This window comes from Schistosoma haematobium, chromosome 5, assembly GCF_000699445.3.
Source record: "Schistosoma haematobium chromosome 5, whole genome shotgun sequence".
NCBI lineage: Eukaryota > Metazoa > Platyhelminthes > Trematoda > Strigeidida > Schistosomatidae > Schistosoma > Schistosoma haematobium.
Window position 1 is genome coordinate 11,775,842 of NC_067200.1, and position 17,484 is coordinate 11,793,325.

Sequence of the window (17,484 nt, forward strand, 5' to 3'; positions counted from 1 at the left end):
AATTGTGAACAGGACTATGTGGTTGTGCACCGAATGCATTTTGTTTACTAAATAAACAAGCAGAATGTATTTGTAAACCAGGTTATTTCGGTGATGGACGTTACGTATGTGCACCAATAACTCCGCTAACGGATGAATGTGCTGACTTATGTGACCCGTCAGCTGTATGCGCTGAACATTTGGGTGTTAGTTTAAAGAAAAAGCAGGTAATGTTATCATCATTATTTTAGTATATTAAAACTGTGGTGATTGTTAGATTTTCATAGATTACATCACGTACTGACGTTAGTTAGACAACCACTGAAAACCAGGAAGCACTGAACATCTATTTGGTCCTAGTATGAACCACCTCGGCAGAGTGCATCCGAAACCCTATCGGTAATCAAATCTTGAATCTTCAGGTCTCACAATCGAGCTCCTAACCTCTAGACCATTTAGCCGGAATCTAGTAGTGTGCGACCACCTTCTAACGTCTGTATGTATAATTTTTGTACTAAAGTGACTAAAACAGGTGAATTAGACAATGTTATATGTCAAAATAGTGAACATCCACATCGATTAATCCTTAGGCATATCTAAAACATGTCATTTGTAAATTTGAAAGGTCATTTGAGAGAGTGTACAAGAAATTTTTTTCTCTAAGTTTTCAAGTTATAGTCAATACAATTAAGAGCTTGAGAAAAACAATGGGTTACATATCACTTTATTGGATAACTACCTACCTTGTTACTGATTTTAATATGTTTCCAGAAGCTTCTAAAATGTTGAAGTGAAACAGGAACCTAAAAACTTCCATGTTTACTATCTCAAAATTAACCAAGAAAAAAAGTTTCTCTTTAAAGATACCGCTGACTGGAACACAACTGTAGTTTTTTGAGAGATTGTGAAACGGTTAGAAAGTCGTTATCAAGTGTTCAAGTATCAAGCATGAATAATAATACCGTTTTAATCAGATTCCAAATAACATGGCTAAGTGCAACTCATTCCCTGAAAATAACTCTGTAGTTAATACTTACATTAAAACTATTCAGTTCAATATTGTTTTTGATCACCTTGTTTTATTTTTTCTCGTCTAGTTACTCAGTCATATGTGTATTTGTCGTCCAGGATTTGTTGGTGACGGTTTCTCATGTAAATCAGATTGCGTTGCACGAGAATGTCAACCATTCAGTAGATGTATACATAATATCCCAAGAGGTAAATTATTATAGTTGCATTTTAGCATGTTTTTAGTTCGTCTTTTTCATTGTTAGTAAAACTGTATAAAATTTAGAGGTAAATCTGTGATATTGTAGATTACACTGTTACTTTTTAACTGATATATCCGACTAAAGCAAGTCATAACTGGCTAGTAAGTGTGTATTACATATACAACAGACTATTTTACATCTTACACTACTTCTCCACCGGTTCCCACTTGATATTTGTGTCAATAATAATAGCATGTCAATGAATGATATTATTGCTATTTAGTTCTTGACTAAACAGTACGACTTTAGGTATCTAAGTTCACGTGATTTAATCAACCTTAAGTAATAGGTTTCTTAGTGTTAAACGAGTTTGTATGATAGTGGTGTTCTCCTGTTAAGATTAAAATGAAACAAACTTGGAGAGACCAGCTAAATCTAACAGTTATTTACACCTGTCAATAAGTGACTCCAGTAAACTTGATTAAAAATACCACTGTCCTGAACAGATTCAATATTTCAGTCTGAATGTTGACCTCTAAGCCCTTTGGATCCTAGCACATACAAAACATTATCTTGTGTGATGATTTGAGATGCTTACTAATCCTGGTTTTACATGTTCAAGAGAAATTGACTCGTAACTTGTTGGCATCCTTGATACAATGGGCCGTCTAATATAAACTTGTGACAGTACTCCTGAACCCAATTATAAATGATTTGATCTTGTGGTCTGACTCTCCTAATAGATGACTAAATAATCTGATATTAAAGCACCGATTGATTTCTCAGACATCTGTTTCTGCACGAACCAATGACAAAGAGATAAGAAGAAGATAGTACGACAAACCTCGAAAACCAAAGACATGGCATATTCCAAAAGCTGCATGATCAGATACATAGACAGACAAACTATGAAGCACAATAATTTAAAACTTACAATATGTTAAATTCACTTTGCATTTTTTCGTGAATCTTCTTATTGATGTTTAGAACTACAATTGATCAGTGTCATATTGGCATATGTGTATCCTGTGTAAACTGCCTCGATATTGTCTTAAGTCACAAGCATTATAAATAAAGTTGGATGGTAGCTAGCAGTGGTACATTCAGGTGCATCCAGTTGACGAGTCACAGGTAGGACAAAACGCACGCCCTGGATTCCACTACTAACCACTACCCATCTTTACATACAATATATTGCCAAAAGTTGGGCATTTAAAATAACAGTCGTCAGAGTAATGAATTCGTTATTAAAATTACGTAACTTGTCGACGGAAAAATATATGAAAATAGTCTATTGACCAAACAAAATCATGGAAGCAAATGACCAAACTGTTAATAACAATGTCCTGAAAAAAGTAGATTACATGATTTTTAATCTCTCTTTAATTCTTCTTGCTATAACATCTGTTAAATCTATCGAAGCGTCCAAGTCACCCGATTGAGATACGCGCAAAACCGAAGTTTCCAAAACAACGATTTGTCTACAATAGCGGTTCTTTATTGAATAATAAAAAAAATTTAGTTACAAACTTCAACTTGTTAGGTGTCTGGGGCGTTTAAACGCGTCCTTCAAGTATGAAAATAAAAAGGCTTCCTGTAACAGTAACATAAAGAATAATTATAACATACGATAGTACAAAGGACATCTGATAGCTGTGTCTAAATTTGATAACAGTTTACGAACAACCGAAACCCGAACCTAGAGCAAACAATATGGAAACCATTGCGTTTAAACAAGTGCACAAAACTGTGGATAACGGCTACAGCGATTAAGATACAGTAATTATAATGATAAATACAATGATAAGTACAATAAACGTTATAAGTATATGTGAACATTTCAGAATATTACAGTACAACTTGAGTTACAACATAAGTGTGAAAATCGTTGGGAATAAACTGCTTACTAAATGTAAATAAGTAGTTTAAGACAATATGTAAAAGAGTAGAAAGGGAACGAGTAGGAACAATGTAAGACAAACTTAACAACATCTAACTTGTCACCTAGTGGTTTATGCACCTAACTAATTCTGCTTGATAAGATACCAAATTCGAATACCTTGAATAGGTTCCACATATCATACAGATTGTGTTTTATTCTGTGTGATAAGATTTCTTGTCAGCTTATTTCTTCTAACTTTCCAAATATCTAACTTGAACAACATCGGCACATGATGTTATCATTTGAGTCAATAACCACATCGTATTGTACCATTCAAAATATCTATTAGAATTAAAGATTAGAACAAGACTATCTTTAACTGCCTCATCAGGGTGATATTCAGGAATACAACGTTGTATTTACCTGTTTTTAGTATGAAAATCCGTATCAAAGCTCATTCACTTACTTACTTACACCTGTTACTCCTCGTGGAGGAGCATAGGCCGCCTACCAACACTCAAAGCTCAGTAACAGACTTTAATTAATTAACTTGCAATCTATAAATGGTTAAAAGTAATTCAGCAGATAATAGATAAATACTTAAGTTTCATTTGACTAGCCTAGTCTTCTTTATCATATCTTAAAAAGATGTTTGATCAATAAGTGTATATAATTATTTATTTATGCATTCCTACGCCACAAAATTCTAACATTACAATATTCATTTTAGGTATCACTGAATGTGTTTGTATTGAAGGGACAATACTATCTGGTACACGTTGTCACTTGGATGTATATAAAACATTGGAACAAGAAAAAGATTTACCTCAATTTATTGTAGATCATGATCATTGTCTCTCATCAGAAACACAATTAGCTTTGAGAACATTGAATCCACCAAAATACTTTTACATATTTGTCCCATCCAATGTAAGTAATGTTCATTGATACCATTCTTGTTATTATTATCATTATTAATATTTATTATTCACATCAATTGTGATTCTCATCCTTACACACGTTCAATTAACTGAATCATGAGATATACAGTTCATTAATTACGAGTAAATCTCATGTCTGTCAGACAAATGACCTTCTTCTTAGCTCATAACTATGATATCAACGTCTTAAATCCTATTGGTCTCATGACCTCCTCCTTCCATCCTCAATATTCCAGTCGGGAAACGAATAAATCAGGCTAAAAAACCAAACATTAAAACTCAAAATCTTATTGAAATATACACGTTGATTACTTAACCACACATCACTATAAATAAGAAATTATAATTTCTACATAACTGATTGATGAATGTGATACCAAACCGAATAACAGATGAATGATTAATTAACCATATCGTTGTATTAATACATTGATTTCTTAATTGTGACATATCACATGATAACCATTAAGTGATTAACACAAATTATCATATATTGAAACATATCAGATGAGTTTTGTGGATATTATCGTAATCTCAATGGTTGAGATCATGAGTCAGTTGGAGCTAGACCACCATAGACAACCTGGAAGCACTGGACGGCCGTTTAGTCCTATTGTGGGACTCCTCAGCAGTGAGCATCCACGACCTCGCCCCCTGCGAGATTCCAACCCAGGACCTACTGGTTTCGCGCGCGAGCACTTAACCACTAGACCACTGAGCCGGCATCCAATGGTGTTAATGTTTAACTTCAACTTAACCACGAAACTGAGCGACATATCCACCTGTTATGACTTTAAATTGGGTCGATTTTTACCCTGTGCTAATTGTTGTGTCCTTGACTGGAAAAATTAGAGAGCAGCGTACTTATCGATCGATTCAATGACATGTAAACACGTACGGACGGCCTAGAGTCTCGATTGGTCTCGCTCCCCTGTCTAGCCCAGTCAGTTGAGTCCAGAACACAAGTCACAACCTCTGAGATATGAATCATTGTATTTCAGACATACTCTATTTATATACTAACCAAACATAGCACATCGTACCATAAAAATAGAAAACAACATTTGTACAATATTTAACGGATGAAGTAAATAATGGCCAATAGGAAATGTTCATTTAACGTCCAAGGACATCACTAGGCTTAACATGATAATGATTGGCACATTATTCTGCATCCATAACACCACCATTGTCTTCAGTGAGTTACTATCTCACAACAGACGTGGTTGAACTCCACTGGTCACTACTTCTTACTAGAACTCCAGGATATACCTCATGAAGCCAGTCACTAGTGAGCATATGTTGAATAATATCAGATGGGTTTTGTGGATATTATAGTAATTCCAATGGTTAAGATCATGAGTCAGCTCGACTTAAACTGACTGGATGATTGTTAGTATTATATCTATCCCATCATAATAGGAAGATCTTCCATTCAATCTAAAATCGAGTTCATGCTGAGGACAACTGAATTTTCTAAATCTAGCACGAAATGTATTGCACAAGAATTTATAGTTTATAGCACTTTATCCTTACTTCTGATTTTAATTTTACATGAAATCCGCTTTAAAAACTATGATAGAACGAATTACTAAGAATTCGCGAAACTCAAGTTATCAGCTAACCGATTAGATAATAAGTTTAAAGAAGGTAAAAGCCTTAGTTATGGAAAAAGAATTTGTAAAGGTTAGCACACTTAAAGGGGTTAAACTAAGAGAGAAACAACAAAGCAAAATAAAATGCTAAATGACAACAAAGTTGATGCCATTCGGTATAGTTCAGAGAAATATAAATGACTAAATACAACTTAAACTATTGACTAATAATAAATAGTAATATATATATTGAACAAAAAGTGAAACACAAGGCATGGCATTATAGGTTTGATAGCACAAATGAAAATAACATACTTGTATTTCATTATTGTTTATTATTTTACAGATAATTCGAAGTTGCACAGATGTTAAAGAGCACATAGTTGTACGATCAAAACCCTTGACTATAAATGAACTTAAATATGCTACAGTTCAGGCACCGATTAAGTTAATCACTGAAAATAATACTGTGATTGAAGTATATCCCATGGTAAGTGACGTAATAGATTTGATATATACAAAGTAAATCTGATTTATATTCCAAATAATAGTTATCTATATAACACAAGTAAGGTTTATTGATTGAAAGGGACCATTTAATCTACTGACTAATTTTATATACAACTGATTTGAATAGAATTAATCCTTGGAGTATTCTATACAGTATTTATTAAACTAGAATTATTCATAACTTTGAAAGAACTATTTCTCTCTGTATCTTTTGGTTGAAATTTCTAATAGATGGTGATTACTGAGCATTAAAATCGTTCACAGTTATTATACGGTAGTTGAATATTTCATTATCACATACACTGAACAGTTAGAACAAGTCATTTAATCCAATGACTACACTGTACTTATCAATTACAGACCTGAACATCAACCGGAAGATTCAAACAAACAATACGAGAATGAATATAAAGTTCATCTCATTGCACAAGCCAATGGCTACCTGGACCCAGTAACTCAGCGGTTGATGCGATGGAGCTTGGAGCGAACGGTGCTGGGCTCGAATCTCGCGAGGCGGGACCGTGGATGTGCACTGTTGAGGAGCCCCACAGTAGGACGAAACGGTCGTCTAGTGCTTCCAGGTTTTTTGTGGTGGTCTAGCTCTAACTGACTCATGATCACAACTATCAAATTTTCTATAAATTGTTTAGTTTTTGTTTGATTTCCAGTAATTCATTCAATATGAATCACAAATAATTACACTTCATTCTATTTATTTACTGAAATTGATGTATATCAAAAGAAACTTGGGGCAAAATGATCTCATGTAAACTATTTAATATCGACATTTAGTTTCATAGACTCAGTGTTACACACACATACTGATTGAACTATATATCATCAACACTAGAACACTGTTAAGTAAAACTCAATGAAATAATATTATAATCCATCTATTTTGGAAGCACCTTTTAGCCTAATCCGTATTCCGGATGCTACTGGTTAATAAGAATGAATCGCTTTTGCTAACCTATTAGACTATAAGATAGCTTTGAATGATTGAATAAAATTCAAATATCGTGGTAAGATATATCACTGATTTTGTCCAAGTTGTGAGTATCAACGTGTTAATTAGTTCTTTATTAGTAAAGAGTTGAGTTGGTTAACTCATTGGCACAAATTTCTTTTATGACTCCTATGAAACTATGTTTTTATTAACCCCAATTCTTTTATAGGTCAGTTAGATAAATACATTCACTATGTTACGAATATTTTTTATTTTGTGAACCAACCAAATGTCTAAAAACTTGTCTATTTTATGAAACTACTCGTAAGTAGTTAAATTGATTGAGTAAAAATATCTGTGATGCTTGTGTTTTTTTTTTATAACAGAATGGTACACTTATGATCGATGGTCACCTAGCTCAATTTGAAACTGTGAAATTTGTCAATGGTGAACTATACTATTTATCCAATCCATTAAAACGTACTGTGGTAAGTTCAAAATGTTGAATTTTGAATAGTGGATGTTAAAAAAAGACTGAATTGATTTGAAAAATGGAATGACTTCTGGTTTTGATTAAATATAACGAAGACGTTTGATTTTCTCAGCACGAAGTAATTCAAAATTTTTCCGTTTCTTACTTCTTGGTCGATCCTGACGATAACATATTGAGTAGTCGCCAGTTAGAAGTGAGCAGTCCAGTTAAATCGACATCTAAATAATATACATTCTTTTCGATGCATATTGTCAACAACCACGATACCTATGATTGAGCATTTTTTTAACTTGTACAACGAAAGGTTGTACAGTTTTCAGAAACGTACCTGAATAGATTATACGATTAATAGTCATAATAATATATTAAAACAAACATAATTAAATAACATGTTGAAATATCTATATGGTACGAACAGATAGCCCGTATGTTCAAGCAGACCGCAATTGATTGACTGAACACACATTATATTCAATTTAAGACATCAGTATTTACATAGAATAGATTTATCAAACATGACTGTTTGACTTCGACATAACTTAGAATCTAGAGTAGCAGTCTATTCAAATAATGAAATGTATATTAAAAGAATATAAGCTTACAAAAAATTTTCACCGTAATCAATCAATCAGTCAGTCAGTCATCAGTCAAGAAACACTGTTTAGTTATAAAGCAATCAATGATAAAATGCAATGAAAACTACTGTGGAATGCTGATATTGTTATGATTAATAATGAACTAATACATGTTAAATATATTATAGTTACATATTAGGAGTTGGACTAGTGTTATGAGTTAGAGTTAAGGTTCTCATCACTAGTTGATATCAGCTATATTGCTTAAATGTCTGGGTTAAATAATAGAAGTTAGAATTATGTGTTGGAATTATAAATTAAGGTTGAAGTTTTCATCATGAATTGATGTTAACTATAAGGCAGTGATGCCATGCCACATTTTTATTTACTTAGGATAATTATTTCGGGTCAAGAGTTAGAGTGAGAGAATACAAAGTTCATAATACATTGATTCACAAATGCTATGGTACAGCCAGGCATATATAACAACGGTCAGGAATGTCTTACTGTCCCCTCACAGTGGGAGTGTTGTTTATAAACTCAAGATGACAAAAACCGAATTTCTGGAACTTGAACCAGGTTGGTGATTACTGAACATCTACTTAGGATTCTTGAAAACCACTGGTGCATATAAGCTCCTGGATCCTGAGGAAAAAAACGGTGTATGAGCTTATTGTTGCTCACTGGCTACCATGAGAGCACATCTCAAAAACGTTTCCCCACCTTTTTTGGATTAGATCTCTGGGTCAAAGGCTCGGGTAGTGGTCTCCTAATGAAACCACTTGCTTTAGCTCAGGCAGCCGGGGATTATCCCAACCCTCACGAAAATTTTGCGTGGTGCATGTATATTTTGGTGTCCCTTTGTACCAATGTTTATGTGTTTAAATAAATGAATATAAACTTTGACAGAGTCTACATCAACAGTAGATATTTCATGTAATTTGACTCGAGCACCATGTCATATTCACCGTTTGGTTGCGTAGTATATAATTAAAGAAACCAATTTCAAACAGTTTGGAAACTAAATATCACCAGTTTTCACTTCATTAACAATAGCCTACAAGTAACGTTGCATTGTGTTGTTCTTGTCACATGAAAATCCGCAAGGTACCATCTTAATTGCGATTGGTGAGCTCAATCCCGTCAGTTTAATATAATTTTATCATGTTTCCTTATGAAATAGTTGAAATAAGTTATTCTCATACCCTGTACTACGATTAGTTTTAGACAAATATTTTCAGGCAAAATATTCCTGAGAGGATCTAGTTCACGCTGATTAACAACAGAGTAGTATTAAATACAATATTTTCTAGTCTTTAATACTGATCGACTTTTATTGATCAAATCAAAATGATCACAGCCCATTTTTTATGTACAACTGTTTGGATTTGATCAGAGGAAGAAATCTTTGATCTAAGTTTCATGCTAACTAGATATGATTACAATCATCAAGATAATAACGAGAATGTAAATTAATCACCGTAAATACCTCAGCCCTACATGAGAAAATAATTTCGAAGACTGAGGCAGTGAATGATATGAAAGCGAATATCACGGAGATAAAATTTTCCAAAAATAATACAAATAAACTAACTAGATAATTGTAAAATAACGCAAAACCTAGATCCAAGACTTTCTATTGATCAAACTGAACCAAATAAGATCTAGTTTTCATACGTCGAAATCTGTTGTGTACATACTGCTAAACGTGTGCCTATTTATATCAACAGCAGTTAATGTTTGAATAATCCTACGGATCATATATGGAACTGAATTTTGATCAATCACTCTTGATATGCGTTCATCATGTACGGATTGTTTTGATATTGTCATTTTATCTTAAGACTTTAGAATAAATGAATTATGGCTATCAAAGGAATTCAGGATTTCCGTTTAGTGCTATTTGAGACTCGTCACTTTTTACGCATATACATTCAGCTTACGAACCACAAGTACGATTAAATGAGCGTCGTCAATTACACTAATAGTTATAATCTATGGTTCTATCTACTGAATCCTGTATTCTGTTAAATATTAATCATAAAAATAGTTATAGCAATTTGAATAGGGAACAGAATTAAAACTCTTCAATATAATTACTAACACCATTCTTTCTTTCTTTCGTTCTATCCTTGATATTCTTGTTTCAGCATATTTACAAACTGAACAGTTACATTTTTATATTGATAACTATATCCATTCTAATTATATGTGGATTTATATCATTGGTTTTATATAAAGGCATACAATGGTATAGAACTGCAAGTATGAGACAATTCCATCGTGTAAGTTTTTATCAACAATGTCATTATCATTAGTAGTAATTATAACAATAAAGTGTAATACGGGTTTAATTTGTTTGTAATTGATCTGATTTAGAGTATCATTGAAAATTAACAATCACTGAACATTTGTTTCGTCCTTGTACGGGACCCTATGATAGTGAATATTCATGACTGCTCCTAGGATTGAACCAAGAGTATTTAGGTTCCTTCAACAAGATTGTAATAACCAGCTTACTAACCGTGTTTCTGAAGATCTAGTAGAAGTCGTGACCGATATAGTTCAAACATTTACCACGAATTGGTTGAATTGAGAATTACACCTTTGGATGCTGAACCATTATTTCTAAAAGCTAAGTGTTTGCCGAGAAATTTGAGGATCCTATTTTCAACTTTTCTGAAGGACTCATTGATATACGCTGCTCAAGATTCTCGTAGTAGGCCAAAACAGGCACTTATTGCTCCTTGAGTTTCAATAGTAGCCCAACTGAGGTCAATCGGTAACCGATACAATTTAAGAATCAAACCACACAAAACTCCTTCAAGCTAACTCTTTATAAACGTTGTTACTTATCTATGCAGATGGTTAGTACATAATGAAACTATTTAGATCAATGTTTAGAGCTGATTATCAATTTTAGACTATTAAGAAGAGGAATATTTTACGTGTCTGTGTCAGTATACTTACCAACTAAGCACATATGTATTCACTGACTTATCTTGGAGCTATACATGTTTTGAGTGACGTCTAGTAATACTACCTACATTTTCTCATCAAAAATACTCTGAAGCGTAAGTTATAAAATAGTCAATGACTTTAATAACCTACTGGCATGTTTTATTCCCATTTCCTTCCCCATCCCCATATTTTGATTTTCCTCAGCTACCTAGACAAGTTTTTATACATCGAGCATTTTGGAAACAACAAACTGATGATATCCTTGTAGAAGAAACTGAAGATCATGCCAGTTCGTAAAATGTGCACAAAATTACACGAGGAATCATGAACACACCATCACTACTTCTAATAATACTAACAGCTATAATCAGTATTATATAAAGTGAATAACAGCATAAGTCGTCGGTTCCTCGAAAACTTCTTAATATATATTTTCATTGTTTCTTTGTCACGTATCACCAAAAATCATTATTATTATTATTATCCAACTCCTATTCCCTTTTGTTTTCATAAATAAATTTCAAATGACTTTTAGAGTTTTCAAAATTAGTAGGCTGACTAAATCTAATCTATTAGCATGGGTAATATATCTGAGTGAAAACAAATTTTAAAGTCGACACTACAATACAATACTAATTATACTGTGTTCAGTCTGTTGGACATAAGATCAGCACGCGACGTTAACCATGAAGTTTAACGATCTGGAGCCCCTTTGGGGCCACTGTCGGTCCCAGGCGATAAATGAGGAGGGTTCGGCATGGGGTTAGCAACCCCATCCCTTAGAAAATTAACCCGCTAAAAAAACGCCAACCAGGAAAATAATTCAAGCTATTTAAACTCTGCCCTGGGAGTTAGAAGATCTTCATTTAGAAGAGTTATGACGCCTCATGATGAATTTGACAATGTTGTGTTGAAAATGGTGAACGTTTGCATCTGTTACGTCATAAACACTTCGAAAAAGTGTTACTTGTAAATTAGAAAAGTTATTTAACAAAGGTCAGAATGATTCATAGTAAAGTGTTAAATTATCATCACTATGATAGTAACATAGTATGCCATGTGAATAAAATGCATAGTAGGAGAATTTCGCCTTCTTAATCGAGGTAACAATTGTAATTACAATAGCGTTGTGTGTATATAATATGTAATAATACGAGGTAATAACAATAAGTCTGTTATACACAGTTTAGGTATCTGGTGCTCCAGTCGTGGACCAAAGTAAACATAGAGGTTGGATATATCTCTCCTGGATACATAAGTCTAATTTTCTGGAATTGATCCAGATGGCTTCAGATATATAGAGGAGCCGTAATCTAGTTCCTTTAGGTAGATCGTCTGGAACTTGATATAAAACAGAGAAGCCTTCATCTATTTTAACTTGATGTTCACTATCAACCAAGTGAGAAAGAACGGAGCTGTTAATCGATTTAATGACTCCTTTTCACGATCACACAAGGATAATGCCCTCTGAGTAGGCTTATGTAATGAACGGCTCATTCGCCTTTCCAATCCCTATCTTTTTCGTCTCGTGTACGCCTGGTGCGTTACACCCAATTAACAGCTTGACATTCTCATTTTCTACTCCTGGAAAATTTGTGTCCTTTAAGTTGGACCAAGACGCTATCTGATATCCCGTTGGTACAGTTCTGTATACTGACAGTAGTCTTTCAGCCGTCAACACTTCCTGGATCTAAACAGACGACGAAAAATCTAACGAGTGCAATTCTATATCGACCTCATTGCGTACCGACGACGATTTATTATCACGAGTCTTCAAGTACACTATTTCAGGCTTTTCATCGAGGCCTAGCTCATTGGCCAGGTCATCTACAATGAGAGAAGTGTCTGATCCACTATCTAAAAAGGCGCGGATCCGAATGACCTCCTTGCCATGATTTAATAGTATAAGAATTATAGCTAACGCGACTCCTTCCCGAGCGTAATTTTTGTGCTTTTCAGCTCCGTCTTCTGTTTCTCTACACTGATAAGCGATGACATGAACGTCCTGAAGCGTTCGTCCGCCCCCCACTTCATATGAAGCAGAGTATGGTACCGCCAACCGCACCCTTAAACCAAGTATGGTCTTGGTGACTGACATTTTTCCGCTACATGGTTCGCCTTTGAACAAACTTTACACAACTTCTGCTTAAGAACAAATCCTTTCTTTTCACTAACATCCTTATCTTCAAACTTCTAGCCCTGGTCTAAAGAATGATTCTCTGAGCACTTCAAACAAGATGAACTACGGTAACCATAGCCGTCATGTAAGGGAACATTGTTATCACCAGTACTTGTATGGGATATCCTTACTGTGTTGTAATGTGCACTAGATTTTCCCTTTACGATACCAACATCTCTATGGTCACCATTACTACCACGGTTATCATGTAGGCCAGATCTGGTATTAGTCATATCAACCTGTTCCTTAGCAAACTCAGTAAGATAGCCAAACAAAGGCTCTCAACCTCTCTTAATAATCTCATGAGCACCTTTAGCCACTCTTATTGAACATCAGTTGGTAATTTCAGTAGTTGTCAATAAATGTGCGCGCGACGTGTCTTTAATCAAACGATTCCTCCAAAGACTTTAAAACTTGGCGATAACCTACCTCCGGTTCCAGCATAGTACAATGAAGACACGTAGCGATCCTCCGTCACAATACTAGATTAAGTAATTCAACTTAGCTATAAATCCAATATATGTTTCGAAGTTTCTAATAAAATCCCAGTAAGTTATTAGTGTACCATCGCATCTTCTCTCTTTGGTAAATACAAAATTTCTAGTATTGCATTCTCACTGTCGTTTACTGATTGACCGGGACGTTCGGTTCTCTAGAGACGTAACTTTCTAGTTCAATTTCTTTTTGCAACTGGGTTACACGTAACTTGGCTAACACTAATCCTGTCAGGCATTTGGTTCTGAGTTCATGTCTTCCAAATTGGTCCTCGTTATAATCTCCCAGATGATGAGGTGACAACTACAGAATCCCATCAGAATCATAGTACTTATTGAAAGTCATTTCATTAGGTATATCGATTTTACCGTTTGAAATTTTCTAGGAAGTAATTTCCCAAGACGAAATTCTAAACTACTCCCAGACTGTTGAGCACAGAGTCTTACTTAACCAAAGTTAGAATAAGTACGCTATTTGGCTTGATAAACTTTATCTGTTTCTAAAATGTAAATTAACACTGTTAGTGTACAGAAAATAATTATTTCAGTTTAATAAACAGGGATGAAGAGGCATAATTAACATACTGAACATCCACTAGAGGTAAGAATAATGAGTTAACAAACCTAGTATCGTTTATGACAAACAAAACTTATGATTGATTAATAAACAAGGCATTGTCATGCAAGGTCAAAGAGAGTTAGTGTGGTGGGGGGCGTCTAATGTTGTCATTGGTGTGTTCGTTTATCGATCACACCTAACGGTGTCTACATACCAAAGCGTACTGTTATATCCCGATGAGAATAATAAATGGTGACTGTTGGGATCTCTTTCTGGACTAATACTGTACGTATATTTTTAACGTATAGTTGTTAAATAAATCAACTATTCATTTTCGTGTTCTTCTTATAAGCTTTATTTTGACCTATGAACTACTATTATACGATTTACCATTCTTGAGTTATGCCCAGACTATGAATTACCGTCTCCCACATTCATAGCCACTTTTTGGCTAGATCTTGTACAAATGTTACTTTCTATTTTATGGTACGAAGTGGTACGTTTGGTTTGTATATAAACCCAGTATGTCTGAAATACGTGATTCATATCCCGAGGCTGAGATTGGTGTTCTGGAATTAACAGGCAGAGCTAGCAGGGAAGCAGGACCGATAAGGACTCCAGGCTGCTCGTACTTGTTTTATGCGTCATTGGTTCGGTCGATAATTCCCTGTTCTCCAATCGGTGAGATCAATACGTTGTGCATTGATTGGGGCACAAAGCCACAAGTTATAACACTTACAATTTATTCTACTTATGTATGCAGATTCGAATGTACTGATTCTAAAACATCCTTACCCCCTGTATACTTAACTGATTTTATGTTATGAGGTGTGGTTAGTATGAGCTATAAGGAAAATCGATAAATAAATATAGAAAGTTGTTAAATACTCATTCATTCTAGAAAATTTAGTGTTTGTTGGAAATGTGTATTGAAATCTATTCTGTGATAACGCTTATTGAAGCAATGAACATGTCCCATAGATTTTTAAGGTCTACCATAGTATGCGAAGGAATTTACGATTGTACTTAAGATTCTCAGAGGTTATCTAAGCAACCGGGTCAGTTGTGAGATAGTAACTCACTGATGACAGTGGTGGATGTGTCGCTCAATTCCGTGGATTAGTTGAAGTTAAACATTAACACTGTTGGATGCCGGTTCAGTGGTCTAGTGGTTAAGCGCTCACGCGCGAGACCGACAGGTCCTGGGTTCGGATCTCGCGGGGCGGGGTCGTGAGTGTGCACTGCTGAGGAGTCCCATAATAGGACAAATCGGCCGTCCAGTGCTTCCAGGTTGCCCATGGTTGTCTAGCTTCAATCGACTCATGATCTCAACTATTGAAACTACTACAATCTCCACAAAACCCCTTCTGATACCAGTATGGAAAAGTTTATTTGAATAATGTGTACTTTAAAAGACTAGATTATCCACGTTGTACATATCGCAATAATAATTGTAATGTATCAAACGTTGGTCTACAAATGACCAAAAGATATTTTGTTATATTTTTCTACTTCTGAAATAATATTTAAGTATATTTGCAGCTTTGTTAACAATTTCCAGGAGTTAGAGATCATTACTTAATGGTAGGACATAGCTTATTTCCACATCTAAGGGATCGAGATCTTCATTAATATTTAGATTTCTGGCCTAAAAAAAGAAGCAAACAAGAAAATAATAAGGTATTCGGGAATAGACCATTTAAAATTAAAATTGTTTATTGAATGATGGCATGAAAATAAGCTGAATGACAAAAATAGTCTTCAGTACTAATTTGAACAAACAAACAATGAATTGATAAAAGTACATTATCACCGTTGAATTAATCAATACCATGTAAGATGCTTTTATTGTCGGATGCGCACTGCTAAGGGATCCCACAATAGGACGAAACAGTCGTCCAGTGCTTTCAGGTTTTCCACGGTGGTCTAGCTTTAAGTGACTCATGAATCCAACTACTAAATTACTACAATCTCCACAAAACCCCTTTCTGATAATACTTATAACGGTAAAGTGGATATGTATCTATAAATTAAGTACCATTCTTCTTATTTTAATTCCTACTTCCATTCAACCTTGTTTATTTCGGATGTGATTAAGTTCCTGTTGATCTGTGTTCTGATTTGTGGACTTGTCGAGTGAAGTAGTGCCCAGGAATACTAAGCAATAAGAGTAATTGGGTTTTAATAAGAGATTTGATGACATCATTTGATGTCTGTAATTAAATTTCCTTAAGGTCGGTGGTGTACTATGATTTTTACAAATAGATCATTACTAAGATACTTTATCATTTGCAAGCAATTGAGTAAAATCGTTTTAATAACATACGTTGTAAAAATGATGGTTATAATTGATAATCAACATACTTGAATAGCAACATCCCCATAAATTGTTCCTTTTGTGTGAATTTGAACAAAACTGTCGGGTGAATTACTCATTGGATTCCCTGGATCAAATACAAACTCTGTTGCAAAATAAACACGTCTTAATTTCGTACCCAGTTCTAATTCATCACCTTTTAGAAAGAATTGGAAATGTTGCATGTCGAATAGGCCTAAAGAATGACAAAATAAACATTTACAATGTTCAGTAGAATAATTAATTAGTGACTTGATATTCATGGGGTTCGGTCTTCAGTGTATTAACTTGTATGTAATGAAGATGGTATGAAAATGAGCGGTCTCAAATTAAAGCATGGTCATTTTAGGATCGGCCCCCTAGTTGATGTACTATGGTGTTTCTTCCTCTTTTACAAATGATTGAATACTAGGTAATGGCTGACATCATGCTTGTTTTTCGCACTGATAGGATTATGCGGTTCATGGGGAAATACTGAGTTTTTGTGTAACTGGAAGTACGGACAAGAAACGCCAAAACTGTTTCATGCTAATTGGTAGTGATCAATTAGGTGTACTTGTACTCTGAAGGGGACCGATATATACTGTGGATTTCTAATCCAATTCAGTCAGTTTCACAGCTTTTGATATTACCACTGAGGTTGTCTAGTCATAACTGAGTTCCTGTTTGACTGAGTGTTGACCAATGTCATGTTAGTTTGTTCTCTAGTGATTATTGAGTTATAACGGTTCATAAACCGTGGAGACTACTTCCAACTATTTGCCTAGACCTCAATGACATTGGTTGATTAACTACTTTTTTTA

At 34.5% G+C, this 17,484-nt stretch overlaps 2 protein-coding genes across 3 annotated transcripts in view; one reads left to right on the forward strand and one right to left on the reverse strand.

Annotated features, from left to right (window-relative positions):
* Positions 1 to 11,622, forward strand: part of MS3_00009155 (uncharacterized protein) — a 72,839-nt gene extending 61,217 nt beyond the window's left edge. Inside the window, exons 24-30 of the mRNA XM_051217488.1 lie at positions 13 to 206; positions 1,077 to 1,197; positions 3,803 to 4,002; positions 5,955 to 6,098; positions 7,451 to 7,552; positions 10,283 to 10,417; positions 11,298 to 11,622. Coding sequence (XP_051064900.1) covers positions 13 to 206; positions 1,077 to 1,197; positions 3,803 to 4,002; positions 5,955 to 6,098; positions 7,451 to 7,552; positions 10,283 to 10,417; positions 11,298 to 11,390 — 989 coding nt within the window. The 3' untranslated portion in view covers positions 11,391 to 11,622. The remainder of the gene's footprint in view (positions 1 to 12; positions 207 to 1,076; positions 1,198 to 3,802; positions 4,003 to 5,954; positions 6,099 to 7,450; positions 7,553 to 10,282; positions 10,418 to 11,297) is intronic.
* Positions 11,623 to 15,639: 4,017 nt separating this feature from the next.
* Positions 15,640 to 17,484, reverse strand: part of ADAMTS3_1 (A disintegrin and metalloproteinase with thrombospondin motifs 3) — a 41,875-nt gene continuing 40,030 nt past the window's right edge. For both annotated transcript variants that reach the window (XM_051217490.1, XM_051217491.1), the window contains 2 exons: positions 16,690 to 16,877; positions 15,640 to 15,973 (listed from right to left, as the gene is read on the reverse strand). In XM_051217490.1, the coding sequence (XP_051064902.1) occupies positions 15,890 to 15,973; positions 16,690 to 16,877 (272 nt within the window). In that variant the 3' untranslated portion in view covers positions 15,640 to 15,889. The remainder of the gene's footprint in view (positions 15,974 to 16,689; positions 16,878 to 17,484) is intronic.